At 48.7% G+C, this 22,637-nt stretch overlaps 1 protein-coding gene across 5 annotated transcripts in view; it reads right to left on the reverse strand.

Moving 5' to 3' along the window:
* LOC147617927 (Amino acid kinase family protein) overlaps window positions 1–22,120 on the reverse strand; it is a 72,193-nt gene extending 50,073 nt beyond the window's left edge. For all 5 annotated transcript variants that reach the window (XM_086776192.1, XM_086776191.1, XM_086776190.1 and 2 more), the window contains exons 1-5: window positions 22,002–22,120; window positions 21,666–21,884; window positions 3,170–3,267; window positions 2,985–3,027; window positions 2,804–2,865 (exon numbers count right to left, since the gene is read on the reverse strand). In XM_086776192.1, the coding sequence (XP_086632318.1) occupies window positions 2,804–2,865; window positions 2,985–3,027; window positions 3,170–3,267; window positions 21,666–21,884; window positions 22,002–22,047 (468 nt within the window). In that variant the 5' untranslated portion in view covers window positions 22,048–22,120. The remainder of the gene's footprint in view (window positions 1–2,803; window positions 2,866–2,984; window positions 3,028–3,169; window positions 3,268–21,665; window positions 21,885–22,001) is intronic.
* Window positions 22,121–22,637: the final 517 nt, after the last annotated feature.

Here is a 22,637-nt window from a genome sequence, read left to right on the forward strand (position 1 = left end):
ATTGGCTACACCCACCCTTCCTCCATCGCGCAAGAATGAAACCTTCGCCTAGTCCTTGACTACAAAGTGTGTGTTTTTTTCTTCAAGTACATCTCCGGCAAGTACACGTGTGTAGAACATGGAGTATCACGGCAGATGTTAACACCCATGGAGACCTTTAAAGACATGACGGAAAGGCATCAGCAGTGAGAGCAGGAGATTCGCAAGGAGGGGTCTCAGCTAAGGCAAGAAGAGATCGAACAACACTGAGAGGAGGTCCATCAGGTGATGTCACGTGCACCATTGTGTCCTAGGGTGCCCCGTGGACATTTTGCAGCTTCAAGAACAATCAGTCACCTTTTCTGATGGGCCAAGAGTATGTTGTGCGCCCTAGTCCAAGGTACAAGTCGCCATGCACCATCTAGGTTTAGGGTCAATGTCTATCGTGCCTGTGGCACAAGTCCATGTAACCCTCTTTGCAAGTTGTATAAAGTTGAACTAGCCAACCGGGCACTCATTAGATTATTTGCCCGGGTGCCTGGGAAGCCCAAGTGTGTGTCAAGTCCTTGTCCAAGTCCTAAGAAAATGTGTCATGTCAAAGTGTCAAAAGGGAGCCATTTATATGGTCAAAAGACTTAGTCTTTGGGGGGCCATAGGCCAGCCCATGGGCACCCTTGGTGTGGACCAAAAAGGGACAAAGGTGGACCAATTATTGGGCTGATGGAGGGCACCTATGTAAAGAGACTTTAAGGGCACATCTATTGAGAGAAACCCTAGCTCTTGATGCCTATATAAGAGCAACCAGTCAAGGGCTTAAATCATCTTGAAACCTATGAACTCAATGGTCAGCCCAAGCATGAGGAGGCAAACCCTTGAATAGCTTGCGTAAGGGAAGCATAGAGACCAACCATATCTTCATCATCTGAAGGAGAACCCTAATCAAACAAATACGAGAGGTCAAGAAAGAGAACCATCAGCGACACAAGGAAGAAGCATGTCAAGCACGGCTTCAAGAATTTGCCGAGCCTCTCATCAACAACCTAATGGCAAAATGGAGAAAGATCACAGCAGCATCAGCAAAGGCCAAGGTGGAATCACCTAGGGTTGTGAAGCATCCTAAGACTGAGAGCATTGGCCCAAGAAAGGGAGAGCTTCTAAGACAAGTGGAACTCTTGAGAAACATGATCACAAAAGGAGGTGTCCCCGATGAGGCGTTGTTGCACAAGAGATGCATGTGCCAAGACCAAAACCCATCCTAGAGTCCATTCAAGTTTCCGAGGGCGAGGAGTCATCAAGTAACTTTCAGACTTTTCCCATTGAGGAGGATGAAATGAGCAATTTAATAGTGGACTACCATACTAGCCAAGCATCCAAAGGTAGAGGGGCTAGTTCCAATCCCCAAGGAGGCAGTGGCAACGACATCATTGGAAACAGCAGGTCCAATAGCCATGCTATTGGAGTTCGTACCAGTGTGTGGAGCAAATAGCAAGTTTGCTAGACGAACCGTATCAAGTTGGAGGGATAGAGCATCATTTGCACTCGTGCTCCAAGGGGATGTCCCATGCACACTCTCCCCAATGTGACATGGGCATGCTTCTACTCATTGGCTAGCTCAGAGGGTAAGTACATGGCCAAATTCATGTGTTTGTAAGGGCTATTGTACCAGATCATATAATATTGTCCAGGTGCCCAATGAGCAAACCAATGTGGTGGACATAGTTATTGGGTTACTGTGTGAATACACTTAGTATTATTAGGGTTGATAGAGTTGGTAGTCAACTCACCAACATTAGACACTATAAATAGGAGTCTAGGCCTTAGTCATATTCATTCATTAATCAATCGGCCATCATTGAGTCGTCGAGAACTCAAAAGCAGTGCTACTCAGCATTGTATATACTTCACGTTAGTAATACATGGTAGATTAGGTCATCTCTCTCTACTAATGTGTATTGAGCATGAAGGAAGCACTTTGTTGTGCATGGATTTAAGTCTCATATTAGATGCTAATCGCAATGAATTCATAAACACAGTTCCGCAAGCACCAAGATTACATCCTTCAACCCTATGCATGGCCCAACCATCCATTAGTTGTAAGCTATGTGTTAGTATAGGTAACAGTGGTAATCATTAGATATGAAGTCTGAGGATGAAGCTTCTAAGGTAGTGGTGGTTGCCACATTAGTGGATGTACCCTAGATAGATCTAGAATGCTAGGTGGCATGTGGTGGCACCTTTACATTTATGGAGATCCTGCCAATGAGGTGATAGCCCAAGTGGTAAAGGTGCTTGTCTAGGACCAGGAGGTCCAGTGTTCAAAACCCCACAAGGTGCTTCCTCGGCAGCATCGCCTACCAGCGGATAAAAAAGTGCCTACACTTTGTGAAAAATGATAACTATGGGAGGATCTTGGACCTAAGGCTAGTTGGAAAAAACAAAGGTGTGGCTCCTTGTGAGGCTAAAATTTGGTATAATTCCTTTGTAATGGTGAGAAGCTTTTTGTCAAGCTTGAGGCTTCTCCCATTTTCGCTAGTGTGCTACATTATATACCTTCATTGCTCATCAATGACCATTAACCTTGTGTTAAGCTCTTTCTGTTCTATATCTTGAAGTTTGAATGTTTCAGTCTTGTTGAGAAGAATGAATGTTTCAGTCCATTACACGTGCACACCCTAAATGGGTGCCATGTAGACATACTTGTGCATTTGGGCAGTGATCAGGGCTGTGAATCAGCCCACATAGGTGCCCAAGAATGCCAGGCCAAGGACCTGAAGGTTGGACACCTTTTTAGCCCAATTCGATGTGTCAAGGTTGAAACTCTTACAGCTCGGCTTTGAGTTGACCAACCAGCACAGAAGGGAGAAATTCCAACAGCTGGAATGCCCTCTGCAAGCAGAACTGAATGATCAGTGCTTCAGATGAATGAAAAGGAATACAAATTTAAAAGGGAAAAAAAAGACTGCATGCTTTTAGGAGAGACAGAAACTCAGTCCCAAAGGACATACCAGATGCCAGTGCCCGCACAATCTCATGGTTTAATTTGGTAACCTGCAATTCAATCTTTCAAATCAAAGATTTGATCTACCTGTATATACCAAAGCATTTTTTAATCGAGCTAGGAACTCGCATCTGATTACCCTTTTCATCACATATTATTGTAGATAAAGGCATCTCTAGAGGTTACACTCACAGATATTCGAGTGGCAACAAAACCAGCCTTCCCTAGTGTTGTTTCCAAACCTCCCCTGTGCACACTAGATCTGCTGGCTTGAAAGTGCCCAAAAGAACCTGTGACAAATTTTCGTCATTAAGAATAACACACCTTTGAAATTCACTTTGATAACAGAAATGCATATCTAACTTTGTTATTTTCCCTGCCTAATTAAAGCACAAACTAAGATTTAGTGCCTATTCTTATGTTACAGGCTCCACGTCTAACGCTCCTGTACATTGGCCCGGAGTATTTTCAAGGACTAGTGTAGCCCTTCACTAAATTGACCTTCACTGGAACTTTGCTGGAGACACTGCATTCTATTCAAGTCAGAGTGAATGGGGACTGAGGAGATTGGTCACACATGAACCCAATGTTGATGCAAGTTACGATTAAAGCCCGACATAGCAAGCATTGGTTTGTATATCCCCTTCCCCACCTGCACATGATTAGCAGAGCTGGGACCAGAGCCCACGACCAAGCCTTGGACGGATGGGCAGCCAAGCCGTGCGGGTGGTGGATGGGTCTTGGTGAGTTGGGTAGTGGGCGGCCAGGCCTAGACAGATCATGCAGGTAAGGCAGCCAGCCAGCAAATAAACCAAGGGGCAAAACTTCCTATAAATAGCCCCCCCTCCCCTCCTCCCTACTTCACTCATCAATCACTGACCTCCCTTCTTCAGCACTTGAGCAACCTCAGAGCTCACAGTGTGATCTGGGACACGACTCACATACGACATGAGGAACGGTCCCAATTGTTAAAGCTGCTCAAACCTCCCAAGTTCTACAGGAAGATGGATAGTGAAGTGGTTACCAACTAGGCCAAGGAGATGTCAACCACTCTTGCTGTAGAGAAACATGTGTTTCAACTTCATCTTGTCAAGATGGCATTTATGGGAGTTGCAGCCCTGTGGTGTGAGGATTACTTCAAACATTATGTCGTGGATGACTGGTCGTGGAGGAGCAGTCTTGAAGGAGTTCACTCTCATATCAACGACCCACACCTGGTCCGAAAGTTGTTACTCATGCTTTATAAGTCTATCCGACCATTGGAGCACATGAACCAAGTTTCTGGATGGCTTGAAGTTGTCCTTACACGCGCTGTTCGCGCGCATCAGTCCTGGGGTCTCTTTAATGCGGTTCGTGTGGTAACAACCCTCAAGAGTTAGGAGCAGTGATGACTGGCTCCAAAGAAGCAGAAGAGAAGGGTGGGCAGTCAAAGGCCAAGGATAATCTGGACAAGCCACATAGAGTGTCCCAGACAAGAAACTCGTGAAGCCTCAAGAGATCCTACATGGCAATACACTCTGGTGTCCCATACCACCAAAGCACACCCCACATAAAACCCCCATTAAGCATGATCACAGGTGGAATGGCCAATTTTTCCCCTGTAACCCAACCTTGAAGCAACCAAATTCCTCATTGAACACCAAGGTCAAACCTTAGGTCGACTGGAGGGTCAATCTAATCCATGCAGAGTCATGGATGACCACCATGTTCACACCCCAACATGTGTCCCTAACTCTTGCAGTCAGCTCCACTGGCTGTCTATTAGCCATCTGGAATCCTTGGTCCACGCATCTAAGATTATGTAACACGCGGAAGCTCTGGGTAGTCTTCTTTCAGCCCTAAACACTCTTCGAAACCTTCTGATGCAAAAACGCACCATCTGATGCAAAAACGCAGGTAGAGAGAGAGTAGAGAGAGAGAGTGAAGTGCTGGAAATTCAGTATATACTATGGTACAAAAAGGGTACATATCTTTGCAGCCATGGGCTGCCTTCATAAAAAGGTGGTTAACCCTAAATTCTGTCCCCTATGGGACCTCTAAGGATCCACTCCCCTAGTGGGAGAGAATCACTAAGACCTTGAGCAAGTCTGCCTTTATATAGGCCTTGGAGCATGTGGGAAACTGGCCGACTGCTGGTCGGCCAGTTATTGATTCATAAAATCAATTAAAATGCAGCCGACTGGTTCTCTTGGATGCGCCTGCTGCCAGCACCCTCTGTCCTGCAGCCGACAGCCCTTTGGTCATGCTGATGTCAGCCTCCATGCAGCCGACAGCCCTTCTGATCCATGCTTTGCTCCAAGTCCTGCTCCATGTTCATCTTCTACTAGTTCATAGTCTTTATCTGCTTGCCCCTTCTGGATTTAGCCCTAGAAATGTCCATGGCATCTGTGATGCACATGACAGATTATGACCATCACCACAAGACTGCCTAACTCGGCATCCCGTCCTGGGTCAAGTCAACACCCAACAAGACTACCTCCCACCTACCACCCAATGGCCATCCGGATAACATGAGGGGTTCGTGGTAAAACTTGGTATGATCTCTTCACCATTTGTAAAAAGAACTATGCACTCATGTGGAAGCATAAGAGCATGCAACAAAACTAGATTCCATCACAGTTTGGCAAAGACCTTGAAAAAACAAAAATTATTAACTAGGGGTTGTACAAAAAAGTATGTGAAAGCAAGTGTCACGAGTCATGACTTAGGGTCTCTCAAGTCAAGACTGTTGAGCCCAATGTGTGTGCAGATTCAAACTTGAATGCCACGTAGCTAAAGGCTATTCCGATGCACATGAATCATACATGCTAACTTGGAGAAAAGCAGTGGCAAAAAGGTATGAAGTTATAGGCCGTTCTGCCCCATACTGATGAAAAACAGGTAGAGGGAGAGGGGACACACACAGGAGCAAACCCTAATGTATATTGCAAACCCTAATCAAAGAGGGAAGCCATCTCCCTACACACACAATGCATAAAGCCATAATCAGCTGGATGCGGTCATTTATGTCTCACACACATAGTCACAAGGAACGGGGGACGGTGACGGGGGACGGGGACGGGGATGAGACGGGGGACGGCCATAAGTAGGGAACGGGGACGGGGGAGGGAACGGCACTCAAAAAATACTTTTTTTTTTATTTTTCTACTCTGCACTTATTCTACTTTGGAAGTACATCAAAATGAGCACAAATTTACACTAAAATGGTAAGCTTTTGAGTCATATTAATAATTAAGTAGATACAAAATGAGTCGTGACTCGAGAGTCAGGACTCAGGAGTCAAGACTAAGCCTTAAGGAGGCAAAATACAAGGACGGACTCAAATGAGTCAATGACAAAAAAGTGCTGAAGACTAGAGGCTAGAGGCTAGAGCTAAGTAGTAAGGCCCATGAATCATGATCCATGAATGATCATCACGTGAAGGGGACTAGGATGATGAAAACATGAATGATGAATTGGCAATGATCGATTGCACTTACCTAGCCGCTTGAAAGGCAATGTGGTCGTGGAAGAAGAAGCGGGCCACCGCCATATCCACCTCCTCCTTCAACTTGGGGTTCCAATTCTCCCCAAGTGTAGATTGTCGCCGTGGGCCACGTAATGATTGAGAGACCGTGGAGATGGAGGGTGCCGGTAACGTGGATGGAGTAACATTCCGACTTGATGGTGAAGGTGATGGTGTGCATGATCCCGATCCACCACATGACTCCATGGTAGAGGCTTGAGTTCCTCTCCCCATCGTCGCGGGATCCACGGCCACTCGTGGTGTCCTTCTTGTCGCTTCGACCGCTTCGTACGCTAAGCTTGTCAAGAAGTTCCCGTCTCTTCTCGGGCGTGACATTCGTGCAAAACCTCACCTCATGCCCACTCTCATGCAAGAGGTGGGGTCGCACATTGTCGGCGCCACCCGTTCGTCGGTACGGGCAAAGCTTGCATACCCATGGCCAAGAACCGCCTCCATGAACGGATGTGGTGTAGTTTACCTCCTCCCACCATGTCCATCCCGTTGTCCTTCTACGAGAAGCCCCGGCACGTGAGGAGGATGCCATGGTTGAAGATGGCTTGACTCTTGAGCCTTGAGGAATGAGAGAGAGAGAGAGAGAGAGAGAGAGAGAGCCTAGAGGCTTGGAAGTTGGAAGACTCGAAGAGTCAAGACTCAAGAGGCTTGAGGGAGAGGTGAGAGCCTAGGCCCTAGAGATTGGAACTTGGAAGTTGGAAGAGAGAAGATTCAAGAAGCTTGAGCCTTGAAAGCTTGAGCAATGAGCCTTGAGAGTTGTGAACTTGTGTGTGCTTGTAGCCTTGTAGAGGCTTGTTCTTATATAGATAGACAAGAGAGAGACAGGAAAGCCTCAAGGGCAAGAGAGAGAGAGAGGGCCAAGCCTCAAAGAGCCAAGGGCCAAGGCCCAACAGCCATAAACGGCTAGAAGAGCCCAGGCCCAACAGCCACAAACGGCTAGGAAGGGGCAAGCAGGCGCAACGGCCAAAAACGGGCGCAACGGCTCTCTGCCGTCCCCGCACAGCACCGTCCCCGACAGCCGTCCCCGTCCCTGCGCTGTCCCAGTCGCCGTCCCCGGTTTGAAACGTCCGTCAGGGGACGTCCGTCCGTCCCCGTCCGTCCCCGTCCTTGCGCTGTCCCGTTTCGGCGTCCCGGCGTTCCAAGGCTCCGTCCCCGCCGTCCCCTGTGACTATGCTCACACATGTTACTACCTAACATACCAGCACATAGTGCGATTGGCACAAGCTGACATCGAGCTTGAATCTCAACAGTCCCTCTCAAGCTCATGATGTACTGCCATAGATGACGATGTAGATGAGCTTAGGCTATCAAAGCTCTCAACACTCCCCCTCAAGCTCATCCCATGTACTCCCAACATAGTACGGAAGTACTCAAACTTCTCCCTGCTAAGTGGCTTTGTAAAGATGTCAGCCACCTGCTCTTCAGTCTTCACATACTGCAAATCCACTGTACCATCCAACACTTTCTCTCTGGCAAAATGATAGTGGATCTCTAGTGTTTGATCCGCGCATGAAAAACTGGATTCTTGGCCAACTGTATGCTGCTCATGTTGTCACAATAAATAAAAACCTTGCCATCAATAGGCTCACCCAAATCAACCAAGAGACTCTTTAACCATACTCCTTCACATGTAGCAATGGATGCACCCCTGTATTCAGCCTCTGTACTAGATAAAGCAACAATAGGTTGCTTCTTACTGCTCCAACTCACCACTGCACTTCCAAATGTAAAGGCATAACCACTAGCAGACCTCCTGTCATACGAGCTACCTACCCCATCTGCGTCTGTGTAGCCATGTACATCCAAGCCTTTACCATGCTCATAAAGAAGACCATAATGTGCAGTGGTCTTTACATATCGCATAATGTGTTTCACTACATCCAAGTGAGGTTTTCTGGGGCTCTACATAAATTGGCTTACTAGCCCCACAGCGTAACTGAGATCCGGGCGTGTGATACTCATGTAAATAAGACTGCCAACCATCTTTCTATACATAGATGGATCATCCAACTCTTCACCAAAATCAGCCCGCAGCTTCACATTCTGCTCCAAAGGTGTACTCATTGGCTTACACCCTGTCATCCTATATTTTGCCAACATATCCAATGCATATTAGCGTTGCACTAACCATGTCTCTGCATGGTCTTTGATCACTTCAATCCCAAGAAAATATCTCAACTCACCCAAGTCTTTCATTTCAAACTGCCCACTCAATGCATTCTTGACATGCATAACATCTGTAGCATGATCTCCTGTGACAATCAAGTCATCCACATAGATGACAAGTAAGACAATCCCATGATCTGTTTTCTTCACATAAAGTGAAGAATCTGCTGAAGAAACTAAGATCCCATGATCTGTTTTCTTCACATAAAGTGAAGAATCTGCTGAAGAAACTAAGATACCATGATTATCTCTTGAGCGACTCGCTGAAGCTCTCGCTCCCCCCTGCTCGCGCTGCTGCCTGCACGCCCCCCTGCCTGCTGCCTGCACGCGTCTGTTCTCCCCCTCCCGCCTGCCCTTTGTTTCTGCTGCCCTCGTGCTTGCTCCCCTCCCCCCCGCCTGGTTCTCTTGCGCCCCCCGCCCCAGCGCTGTAGCGCCCGCCCCCCTGCTCCTCTCCATCGCGCCCCCCTCCCTTCTTCAGCGCCCACACACCTCTTGCAGAAAATTCCTCGCAAAACACAAATCATGACTATTTTGTTTAAATCACTGAGTGCACCAGTCTCCGCCCTCTCTTCCCCCCCTCCCCTCTTTTTCGCGTTGCTTCCCCCCCCCCCACCCCCGGGTTATTCTTCGCGGCCGCCTTACCCCCCCCTCCCCTTCTTTCTGTTTTTTTCCGTCCCCTGGGGGTTTTTTGCCTTCCACCTTCCCCCTCCGCCCTTTGTGTGCAGCTTGGCTCTTGCAGGACTCTCCGCATTCGCTCCGCCTTCGACATAGCTTCAGACTCTGATGGAGGCTCCTCCCGCCCCACCTCAGAGGGACTCTTCGGCGGCCCCCTCGCCCGCCCCTGAGGATACCCCCATCAGGCTTTCTCTTTCGCCAGAAGAGGAAGCGAACCTCGCCGCAGAGGTGGAACGCCTCCAGGCACATTCCACCATCTGCCGTATAGTCGGCACTCGCCCCAGCAAAGGGGAGATCCGGGATCTTCTCCAGGCCCGCCTTCTTGCAGATGTGGGCAAGATCCTGGACGTTCAGCTACTGGGCCGTGGACACTACCAAATTGAGTTCGAGACAGCCCAGAGTGTGGCCCAGGTCCTAGCCATGAGTCCCCTTGACATCAGGGGCGCTCGGGCATTCTTCAGACCTTGGCAACATGGCTTTGACCCAGCAGCGGCCGAGCAAGGAGAGCGCCTTTTCCATGTTACAGTTTGCTTCCCTGGACTCCGCCGTGAGTACCTTCCGCTCCTTTCAAGGCTAGGAGCATTGGTGGGCTCGGTGCTTGAGACTGGCCCCACAGCAGCTTCAGTGGTGGCTAGAGCAGCTGGGCAACCTTCGGTCAGAGTTTTGGTTCCTGACATCTCCTCCCTTCCGAAGGTCATTCAGCTACCTAGGATGGGGGGGGGATGGATTGATCAGAGAGTGGAGTTTTCGGGGCTCCCGAACCAATGCTTTATCTGCAGGCAGGTCGGCCACATGGCCAAGGCCTGCCCTTGCAGGAGACCCCGACCTTCACCGCAGCAGCAGTCCCCCGATGGCCCGCCCCACAGATGCGGCTCGACAGGCAGCCTCCGGGACACCTGCTCAGCCCACAGAGACCTCAGAGTGGCAGCCTGGACAGGGGCGCCGTCGAGGGAGACAGCCACAGCAGCACGCCCAGAGACCGATGCAGCAGCAGCCACAGTCTCAGCATTTCTGGGTTCCCGTGAGGAACAGCTTTGCTCCCCTCCAGGAGGAGACCCCAGCGCCGACTGAGAACCAGGAGATGCCAGCACCCCCTCCTTCGCCCCCACTCCCCCCTCCCCCGTCCCCCCCTCCCGCCTCGCTTCCACCTTCGCCTCCTCCCGTTCCCGCTCTGGTTTTGGCAGCGGCTCCTTCTCCACCCCCTTCTCCCCCCCCCCCTCCTCCTCCCCCCCCCCCCCCCCCCCCCCGCCTCGCCTCAGCTCCCCGGGAGGCCCTGGCAGTTCCCTAGTGCTCACCTGTAGTCCGGCGGACACTGAGCACCGACCTTGCTCAAGCACCGCAGAGGAGACCTACCATGCCGATTCGGGCTTCACGGATATCCTCTATCCGCAGTCGGCTGAGTCGTCTCGACACTAGACAGCGCTCCGAGGCTTTTGATTATTCCTTCACACGGCTTTTTGGAGCGGAGGGCCCCCATGAGCCAGCACCCATCAGAGTTCATGTAGTGATACCTCCGGCCCGAGGGGAGGAGGCACTTGATACAGCAGTGGCCTTCTCATTCCCTCTCTGTGGCCCTAGCGACCGGGAGTGGACTCTGGATCTCGCTCTTAGCATTTTGAAGACTCAGGCAGTTGAGTTTTCTCACCATGTGAGCGATCTGGAGGTGATAGACGTGATAGGCCGACTATGGGAGTTGGCTCATTTTTTCTTTGATACCGGGAGTGTGGATGCCTCCGGGATTCGACATTTGGTGGTTCGCATACTGGCAAACTTAGCACGCGACCCTGGATATGTATGCATACACGAGGTTGCTCTGTCTGAGCGGGAGGCAATCGCCATGGGACACAGCCACTGGCGCCTGATCCGAGATTCTTGCGGCACACCGGGTGGGCAGATTCGTAGCCGCTCGGATGGGGACTATTCTCCACCCAAGCCGCTTGCGAAGGCCCGCCGTACAGCTGAGACAGCCTCCACCTCAGCAGGTCATCCATGAGGATCATCTCATGGAATGTACAGGGCCTTGGCGGCGCACACTATATACGTTATCGTGGTTGCTTGAGGCAGGAGCTTCAGAGATGCCTGGTTGGGGGTAGTATTGATATTCTGATGATGCATGAGCACCATTTGGGTGAGAGCAGGATCCGGAGATACGGTTCGGTGATGCCTGGTAGATGGGACACCTTTTGGTCTACAGGGTTTGGCCCCTTGGGTGGGCAGGGAGGTGTATGTATGGTCATTGCGGATGTATGGCGGCAGGCCATACATACACCTCCCTGCCCCTTGGGTGGGCAGGGAGGTGTATGTATGGTCATTGCGGATGTATGGCGGCAGGCCATTGTGGATCGCGAGATCATTGTACCTGGTAGAGCACAGTATGTCATTCTGAGGATGCATGATGAGCTCTTTGGCGTGCTCAATGTCTATGCGCCCAACCATGCTAGTGCCAGAGCAGAGTTCTAGACCCAGGTTACGGATGCTTTGCCAGAGGCCGCACATTGGTGTGTCGGGGGAGACTTCAACATGCTTGAGGACCCGGCCGATAGGGTGGGAGGAAGTCATGTTACAGTGCACGGCACGGAGCTTGCAGCGTGGGAGCGATTTTGCATGACACTGAGGATCACTGATGCATGGCAGCATGAGGCTTTCTCCCGCTCTCAGGACAGTCTTAGTTTCTCTCGGTCGGATCGCCGGCAGGGAGGGACTAATCTATCACGGATTGATCGCTTCTATGTGGGCGACAGGTTAGGGGAGCGAGGGAGCTCCGTTGGCATTCTCGCTAGCACCTCTTTTTCAGACCATGTGCCAGTTATTTTGACACTTGAGGAGAGGACACGGGAGACCAGCTTGCAGTTGAGGATCCCAGAGAGGGTACTTACAGATCCTAGTCTCGCTGAGGACATTGAGAGGATTTGGCATGATAGCCAGAGCTCAGACCAGGATGCAGCAGGCCAGTGTGCCTAGGGACTCATCGAGCTCAGCTCTTTTTTGCACGCTGCAGCCTTGACACGGCTGGGAGAGACTCGCGAGCGGGAGCGTCGGTTGAGACGTAGCCTTGCTTCACTTCAGCGCCTTCAGGAACAGCAACCTACATGTGAGTGGGTGGCGTCCCAGCTGAGCCAGGCACGCCAGGAGGTTAGAGAGGCAGAGGAGCAGAGACATGAGTTCTACTATCGTCGCCAGGCCTCTCAATGGACGCAGCTTGGTGATAGAGTGACTGGGGAGTTTTTTGAGATTACTGGACCCCGCCATGCTCGAGCAGGAGTCCGCCAGATCAGGAGGCAGGACGGATCGGTAGCCACTGAGCCCGTGGAGATCAAAGCCATTGCCACTGAGTTCTATAGAGACCTGCTTTCAGCGGAGCCAGCCACTGAGGCTCGGGATGCTTGCAGACAGACTGTGTGGGCCCATGTATAGAGGAGGGTCACAGATCGTATGCGCACAGTTCTGGGTGAGCCTCTTTCAGAGGTTGAGCTTGCTGAGGCGTTGAGGGTCCTTCCGCGCCATAGTTGCCCTGGGAAGGATGGATTGACGCCTGCCTTTTTTATGCGCTATTGGGACCTTTTGGGGCCAGGCCTCCGCAAGGGCTTTCAGCATGTTTTGGGGTGATGCCACAGAGCTTTTCAGAGGGCTTGATCTTTCTTATCCCCAAGGGAGAGGAGTATCAGATGATATTCGGCATTGGAGACCTATTACGATCCTCAATACTGTCTACAAGGTCTTAGCAAAGGCCTTGAGTTTGAGGATCCAGCCCTTCCTGGGGGAGTTGATTCATGCTACCCAGACAGGATTCGTCAAGGAGCGCAGTATCCTTGACAACATTTTCACCTTCTGGGAGGCGACGGCCCGAGCTAGATTTCTCGGTGAGGACCTGGTCGTCATGCTTCTCGATTTTGAGAAGGCATACGATAGAGTCGATTGGGGTTTCTTAGAGGGCACTATGCTTCGCCTGGGCTTTGAGCCAGTTTGGATTCGAGGAGTGGCGGCTCTATATTCCACAGCTCGTAGCTAGGTGCTGATGGCAGGAGGACGGGGGCCGAGTTTTGAGTTGACCAGATCAGTCCGTCAAGGGTGTCCTCTCGCCCCGTTTCTTTTTCTCTTCTTTGCTGAGGCTATGAGCATGTATCTGACGGCAAAGGAGGTTGGTTTGAGAGGACTCCAGCTCCCAGTCCGGGGGGAGGACCTGCTCGATGCCGAGTTTGCTGATGACACAGGTTTATTTTTGCATGGCCAGGAGGCCAATCTTCAGCGGGCAGAGCAATCGCTTCAGGTTTTTAGTGCAGCTTCGGGAGCATTGATCAATTGGCGCAAGACAGTGGCCTTTTGGATCAGTAGCGCTCCCACTCCGGCATGGAGCCCAGACCCGGGTTTTAGATGGATTCCTCCTGGCACACCAGTGCGGTATTTGGGATGCCAGATTGGACTAGATTTGTCACCTGAGCAGCAGATTGCCCCGCTTCTTTTGAAGTACAGCTCGGCTATCCTTGGCTGGGAGGGTGGTGGTGGCAATCTGCTGCTCGGAAGAAGCTTTTGTATTGGAGTACAGCTCGGCTATCCTTGGCTGGGAGGGTGGTGGTGGCAAATCAGGTGCTTTTAGCGACCATGTGGTACATCACGTCTTGCTGGATCTTCTCGAGCTCTTGCATCAGCCAGGTACAGAGGCTGATCAGGAACTTTCTTTGGTCTGGGCGGGATGGTCAACCAGCCCGGGCTAAGGTTGCTTGGGCAGTTATTACACTTCTGCTAGCCCAGGGGGGCTTGGGCATTATAGATCCAGTTGATCAGAGTAGAGCCTTATTGGGGAAGCTTATTGTTCGGGGGCTGCTTCCAGGCACTGAGCCTTGGAAAGAGCTTCTTTTTCAACGGCTGCAGGCTCAGGGCACTTGGGCACCAGAGATACAATGGATCTTCATAGAGATGAGGACAGGCCTCGGTAGAGGATGGGAGGACAGATTTGCCTTGAGCATCCTACAAGCTTGGGAGTTGCTGAGACCGGGACTCTCTCAGAGACCTCCTTCTTGTGATGAGGAGCGGGACAGACAGCCGCTCGTCTGGAGCCCAGCGGTATGCACAGAGCTGGGTCATATGCTGGGTTCTCGGCCTCGTCTAGCCTGGGGCCCATTGGCGGCAGGCCCAGCATGTAGTTTTGGAGACTGGCAGGCCTTCTGCAGCCTCCCAGAGGAGATCCACGTGGAGAGGCTGAGTCACTTCAAAGGGGGGCTGATTATGAGGGATGACATTCAGGAGGCACTCACAGAGGAGTGGTTCACGCCTCTCGAGCCAATGGCCCCACGGTGGATGGGAGCCTTTACACAGTTAGAGATCCTGATTGCTGTCAGAGCTTGCACTGAGGATGGTAGATACCTCTACTATGAGATCCAAGATGAGGGCAAACTTCAGAGAGTGGAGGCGGAGTCACCTTTGGTTGCAGAGTGCATCTTTCAGAGGATACGGGTAGTGGCCGCCGCTTCCCGGAAGTGGCATATTGATCCAAACCTTGCAGATATGGACTCTGATTGGCGCATATGGGCATATGCAGCGCGCCCCTTGGCCCGGCTCCCCAGTGGGACCCTGGGGAGTACGAGTGGCATGATCCTTATGCATCCCTTGAGGCCACAGAGATCACCTTTTTCCAGTACACTGTTTGGTTGGGGAGACATATTTTGACGGGGAGGAGAATGGTCTCTCCAGCTGCATTGGAGCATTGGCGGCTACAGGGACTCTCACAGGAGTTCCTGGAGGATTTTTGGACCAGGCTCTGGGCTAGTCGACAGGCACGCAGGATCTCGACTTTCCAGTGGCTGATCGCCCACAAGGGCTCTGCAGTTGGCACCTGGCTTGTCTACAGCGGTCTTCCGGCGGCCTGCGTCCGATGCGGCCACCCTTTGGAGACACAGAGACATTGCCTATGGGACTGTCCTCAGGCGCAGCAGATTTGGCTGCGGATGCTGCGCATTCTGGCCCCTCTCTCTCCAGAGGGCATGTATACGTGGGATGCCGCTGCTTGGTCGACTTCGTCAGGGCCTGCTATGGGCTACGAGACGGAGCACGACAGCCAGGCCATCAGATTCATTAGGGGCCAGCCTCGCCTTGTTCCTTCACCGGATTTCTCGTCCGCCGGCTGGACACAGGAGAGGGATCTACGATGGGAGCTTCTCAGCAGCCTCACCATCTGGTTCACCTGGAGAGCTCGGTGTTTCAGGGCCTTTGAGGGGAGACTGGAGCCACCAGCAGAGACTGTTCGGGGGATTTGGCAGGAGTTGATCCACACCCTGCGAGAGCAATATGACCGCATCCGGGGCGACTTGGATGAGGCGATCTTGCGGCGCCAGGCCTTCCACACCACTTGGCGCAACGGCCCCTTCTATACCCTACACGCGGGTTCCCCCCGCTGGCACTACAGGCCACCTGTTTGGCTTTTCCCCCCTCCTATTGTATGATATAGCCCCTCAGTTCTTTGTACTGATATTTATACCTTTCTGTACCTAGGGAGAGTCTCCCTAGCTGCCTTGCTTGGATCACTGCTCTGTTTTCTTATGAGCAGGAGAGGGTCTTTTGTAGCCCTACGGGCGTTTTTTTTATATAACTAATGAAAGGATCTTTTCTCGGAAAAAAAAAATCTGCTGAAGAAACTTGAAATCCAAGGGAGATAAGATATCAGCTTATCTTATCACTCCAAGCACGAGGTGCTTGCTTCAAACCATATAATGCTTTCTTTAATCTGCATACATGAGTGGGGTACCTCGGGTGTACATATCCTTCTGGCTGTGCTATATAAACTTCCTCTTGTAGATCACTATTTAGAAATGCATTTTTCACATCCATTTGATGCATTTCCCAACCATTTGCTGCAGCCATAGCAATGACTGCTCTCACTGTTCCCATCTTTGCAACTGGACTAAATGTTTCATCATAGTCCAAGCCTTGGGTTTGTGCATAACCCTTAGCTACCAACCGCGCTTTATGGCGCTCAATGAAACCATCTGATTTGCATTTCACCTTGTAAATCCATTTGCAACCAATGGCATTTTTGCCTTGTGGTAAGGCAACCAAATCCCATGTTTCATTATGAATCAATGCGTCCATCTCAACATCCATTGCCTTCTTCCATACATGCTTCCCAATAGCTTCTGTATAGCATGTAGGTTCCACATGCTTCACCAAAGAGGTCATATATGCGTAATGCATAGCAAAGTCACGGTATGTCAACCTGTCAACTGGATACCTGACCCTTTGGGATCTCCGCAATGCATGCGGATCACTCTGAACACCTGTCACTCTAGCATGTGGAGGCACATATCTATCCTGCCTTGCACCTGGTGTGCGTAAAGCTGGTATGCCAAGTTCCTCATCCAAACTTTCTGAACTTGACGACTCATAACCTGTAATGCCAATTCCTTCAACCTTCTTTTTCCTTTTATCCACACCACTACTCCCAGTGCTCACACTCTCATATCTCAAGCGTCCTCACCATGGACGTATAGTGCTACTCTCAGACTCTGCTGGCCCAAATATAGAAATAGAACTTGCTTGTGGCAAGTTCACATGCACATCAGCATCAACGGAATCAATGACACCCTCATCCGTTGCCTTGTACCAACTAGCAAGTTCATCAAACACCACATCTCGTGAGATAACCACTTGCCTAGTTTATGGATTGTAACATTTATATGCGTTGCGATCCTGTGCATACCCAACAAAAACGCACTTTTCTACCTTAGGATCCAACTTCCTCCTTCTCTCGTCAAGCACATGCACATAAGCTATGCAACCAAACACTTTGAGGTGTCCAATGTCTGACCTAAAACCTGTAAGCCGCATCTCTGGCGTACTTCCATGTATGACTGTTGTGGGTGTCTTATTAAGTACATACACCGTTGTGACACACGCTTCTGCCTAATAATAGTCTGGCATGCTCTTTTCATTGAGCATCGCCCTGGCCACATCACAAATGACTCTATTCTTCCTCTCAGCAACACCATTTTGCTAAGGTGTGTACCTGCAAGTTAACTGCCTTCTTATGCCATGCTTTCTCAAGAAATTCTCAAAAGCATGTGAGGTGTATTCACCACCTCCATCTGTCCTCAAACATTTTATCCAGGAGCCATATTGCTTCTCTGCAAAAGCTTTGAAGTCCATAAACTTTCCCAACACTTCACTTTTCTCTCTGAGAAAGTAAATCCAAGTCATTCTGCTGAAATCATCAATGAATGTCACATAATACAAGCTGCCTTTAATGGATGGGTTTTGTGCAGGACCCCATACATCACTATGAACTATCTCAAGTGGCTTGCTACTCATGCTGCCTTCTTTAGGAAACGGCAACCTTGCTTGCTTTCCAAACTGACAAGCATCACAAACATGCATATTCCCATCATACTTGCAGCCTACTAACAATGCCTCTTGCCTACATGTTCTTTAACCTTTGTATGTTCACATGTCCAATCCTTTTATGCCACATTTCAATGTCCTGTACAACATTTCGGCTTTTAGAGAACATGGCTGATTTCAACTCAGGAATCCCAACATCCAACTTAAATAACCTGCCTTCTTTCTTGACTTTGGCAATGACTCTACATCCATTTTTGAAATCCTCAACGAAGCAACCATGCTCGTTGAAACGAACCTATAAATCCTATTCCACCATTTGACCAACAGAGGCCAAACTTTTTGTAATAGAACGCACATACAAGACATCTGCCATAGACTTTGTTTCACCATTGTGCATAACCAATGGTACACTTCCAACATGTGTGATAGCATGCTGGGTATCATCTCCCGTCTCCACATAGCCTTTCACATCCATAGGCTTCATATGCTCAAACCATTCGCCATGACAAGTCATATGGTTTGATACTCCAGAGTCCATATACCAAGTGTCATCACTTTCACCATTTGTCATCATAGATCCCACAACATGTTTCATGGCAAACAAGTAATTTGCGTTGCCATCATTACTGCTTGATGCATAATTTCCACCACTTGCATAATTTCCACCATGTTGTGCATAATGTCCACCATGTTGTGCTCTACCTCCTCTCAAATCATTTTGTTTGCGGAAACAATCACGTGCCATATGACCAAATTTTCCCCAGTAATGGCATTCCACATTTTGCATAGATGTTTGTTGGCCTTGCCAACGTCCTCTACCACGAGCATTACCTTTGTCTCTCTGAGGTGTATATCCACGACCACCTCTAGCACCATATGTAGGCTGAAAATTCTGTTGTGGTGACCTATCCTGCCATCCACCACCACGTGATGCAAATCTCCCCCTGCCTCTAAATCCCCTTTGTAAATAGAAAGCCTGATTTCTGTCATTATCATCATGGCTAGTAGATGAATCATGAAACGAGTCAATGAGTTTGATTTCCTCAACAAGCAAGAGAGAAACCAACTCATCAAAATCTGGTAAACCTATACTCCGAACAAAAATAGATGTATCAAAAGACTTGTACTCCTTGCCAAGACCACACAAGGCAATGTCTACCAAATCATCATCAGCCATGGGGGCATTGATAGTTGCCAATGCATCTGCATACTTCTTTATCTCTTGTACATAATCATGGATACTCCTTCCTTTGCGCTTCACATTATGAATCTGTTGTCTCAAACAACTGAGACTTACGAGCACTAGTATCTGTATCAAACAGCTTTACCAAAGTATCCCATGTATCCTTGGGATTCTCAGCATCATGTATATGTATGAGTATAGCATCCGAGATATATATAGACAAGTAATGCAAAACTTTGTATGCTCTCTCTGACCATTGCTTATGAGCTATAACCTGTTGTTGTGTAGGTTGTCGGGGTAGTTCCGGCTCTGGCTCCGCACCTGTAACAAGGTTTCAAAACCCTTTTCCTTTCAGAAAGCTTTTAATCCTGTACTTCCATACCTAGAAGTTCTTCCTATCCAACTTCTCACCCACAATCTGTACTGGGTTGTCTGACATATTTGCTCAATGCAAATGCATCTTCCACACACGTCCAAATCTCTAAACGAGCCTTTCTCAGCTCAACCACACTCTAATAAGTGTTCCAGATACTCCAAAGTACTCAACAAACTTCACTTTTGATGTAGAAAATCAAACTAATTGCATTCAAATTGAACTGGCATACGCAGTCCAAAGTACCCTGTTTTGGCGCGCTTTTCAAGGCTTCAAATTGCAATGTAGTGGTTCAATCAAGTGTGGAGAACTTGCATTGACACCTAAACAAGCTCAATGTTGCATATCAACACCAACCAAGGTGCGTACATACCAAATTTATCAAATCCCCTTCTCTGTTTTGAGAAAAACCAATAAAACTAAAAAAGACTAGTAGTAAAAGTGCTCTAATTCCTTTGATTCTTGTCCAAATTGAGAGACCAGGTATTCATTAGCTTAGCATTGATGTCTACTAACTCCATGTAAAAGGAATTAGACCAATTGTTTAAGTTGAGAGAGTAATTAGCCGATTAATCACCCTCTGTTTCACTAATCACTGTAGACAGCCTGTTTAATCAGCTCCATAATGCATATTTACTTCAACCAATTATACAGCAACCTCCTCAAGTATGTGTATCACATAATTGCTAAGCAAGTTTTGAATTTAATCAATCAACCAAGTAGAATTTGGCCTCCACTTTTCAAAATGGTGAGAAAACTGCTCTGTTTCTGCACATCTGTCTGCACCGCCTGCTGTAGGGGTGATTTGAGAGGTTTGTTGTGATAATTGAAGGTATATATAGATACCCAACATACCTAGGCATGTGCCCAATTCATCAATGTAGTGATTTTTGCAAACAACTACCTCCAATTGCAACCACAATGGACATCACTTCTCTGTTTTTGTGAGGGCTTCAAAATAGTGAATTTCCACTCACTAATATGCATCAACCTTGCTCCAAATTCAATGTAGGGCTTGCACATGAGTTGCCAATACATTTTTCTTTGCCAGATACATGATTCTTTGTCAGATTTGCAGCTATTTGCATCATACATTCACCACACTCAAGCTTCAATGGAGAGCTTGCAAAACAGAAATTTCTCTTTGCTCAAATTTGGTGTTGTTTGTGTTTTTGCACCTCCAATCCACTCAAGGATGTTTAGTAGTCCTTACCCGGTAGACCAAGCTCTCAGATTTGATGGAAATCGGTGTGTTCCAAGCTTCACAGCTTCAATGGCAAGCTTCTTCTCCCTCTTCTCAGATTTGATGGAAATCGGTGTGTTCCAAGCTTCACAGCTTTTCTTCACAGCTTCTTCTCCCTCTTCTCTCTCACTCACTCATAAACCCTAATAGAGAGCACCAGGCTCTGATACCATGATGAAAAACAAGGAGAGGGAGAGGAGACACACACACAGGAGCAAACCCTAATGTATATTGCAAACCCTAACCAAAGAGGGAAGCCATCTCTCTACACACACAATGCATAAAGCCATAATCCATAATCTACAACACACACTATGTGTTGTGGAACTTTTGCGCCCCTACGCTGACTGCATATGGGCGCTCCCTAGCACCCATATGGGCATTGGATAAGGTAGAGCCCCTAGCTTCTAGGAGTACACAAGACTAGGTTTGGGAAAAAAATTCCTTTGGGCTCTCTTACTGGTCACAAGTTCTAGCTGCTCATTATGCATACACAAGCACTTCTAGATCTTTCCCGCGTGGAAGAGCGAATCCCTGCTTGTGTGGACACACAAATTGAGGCCTTGACAACCACTTTTGATATGCACCCTAAACATCTACCTTGTTGCAAATTTGGTGTCTACCAAGCTCATGCTTCTTAGTAAGGCCACGATGATTCCGATGGCGGAACTCCCCGAAGTAGGGTTTTCCACCCATTTGGATGAGTGAAGGGATGCAAGTATCTTGTGAAATTTAAAAACTATTCAGCTATGGACGCAAAATAGATGGACAAGGATTATTTCCAAGATTATCCGGAGCTTCTGAAGGCCTATTTGGAAGCTTTTCAATTGCGGTCAACTGCTTAGAAGCCGAGGGGAATGTCACAAAATTCCTCATTGCTTCTATTCTCTATTGTTCATGTGTGGCATATAGAGCCTAACGTGACTCTCTCTCTCTCTCAAATATCTCCTTAAACTCTCTTGTAGAGATTCAGACCCTCAACTGTATCCTACATAATGATGATGAGTACAAGCTATCACTTCAGCCTGACAGCACAAAACTCCTAATCAGTACAGAACACACACACTTCCTCACGATCAGAAAAAAGGAGGAGAAACAAACTTAAACCTTCAAAGTACTGAGAAATAAATTTTCCATGATGAAGGGGAAATAAGAAGAAGAGGTTAAAGCAATGGCAGTAGGTTTTACAAGAAATGAGATGACCTGCTCCATGTATCACTATGAAAGGATCGATATCGATGCGCTTCCCTTGTAGATCAGAAGGCTCTGGCACATGCGATACGCCCTCACACCTGCTCCAGTCCATGTTAACCGGTGCAGTAGAAGAAAGGATCATGGCCTGCCTCAGTTGGTGGCATGTTATGGCAAGCTTCTCTATATCAATCGTCTCCAGCTTATCTTTGTGGGTGATTGCAGCTCCCCCTAGAGGTAGGGAGAAATTTGGGATCTTTATCGTTCTCTCTCCTAACACACACACGCACGCACGCACTCACACACGCCCGCGCGCACACTTTTGTACAATCCTTTTGAGAAGCTTACCCATCTTCACAATGCAGCGCAATGGTTTACGCTGCGTATCTTCCATCGTCAGCAATACACACTCGGGTTTCAATAGACCGTTTTTCTCAATGTTTAAATATACGCCGTGTGTTTCCCACTTTGGGCGACCTCTGGTCGTCACAGACCAGCCTTAGGCTCTCCAAGGAAATGAGGGCATGACCATGAGGATGTTACTCTAAGTGGAATAAGGCGCCAACACCTGGCACACCCAGTGGACATTACACCAACAGCAGTTGAAGAAATATTTCGAAACCACTATAGGTCCGGAATCATTTATTTCCTTTCCCACTTCCTCATTCGATTCAACTGTCTGCCTCCATATACAAAGTTAATCTTTGTTCTGGCACTGTGTATGGGCTCATAATCTCTTTTGTGTTTGCTCATTGGGGCATGTCCTACGCCTATTTGTTCCACTTCTAATTATTCTAGCATCCGAAAATGTGATTTGTGCTCTTTGCATGTCATGAGTTGTTCCGCTTCTATTATTCTAGCGTCCGAAAATATGATTTGTGCTCTTTGCATGACCGACACAGCCATTTGTGCAGCAAAAGCTTGTAGCTTTTAATGTTCTGGAGAGATGGCATCATCATAATAGATTTGACTTTCAAGCTCTTT

This window comes from Cibotium barometz, chromosome 36 (assembly GCF_041138505.1).
Source record: "Cibotium barometz isolate CiBa-2024 chromosome 36, ASM4113850v1, whole genome shotgun sequence".
Taxonomy (NCBI): domain Eukaryota; kingdom Viridiplantae; phylum Streptophyta; class Polypodiopsida; order Cyatheales; family Cibotiaceae; genus Cibotium; species Cibotium barometz.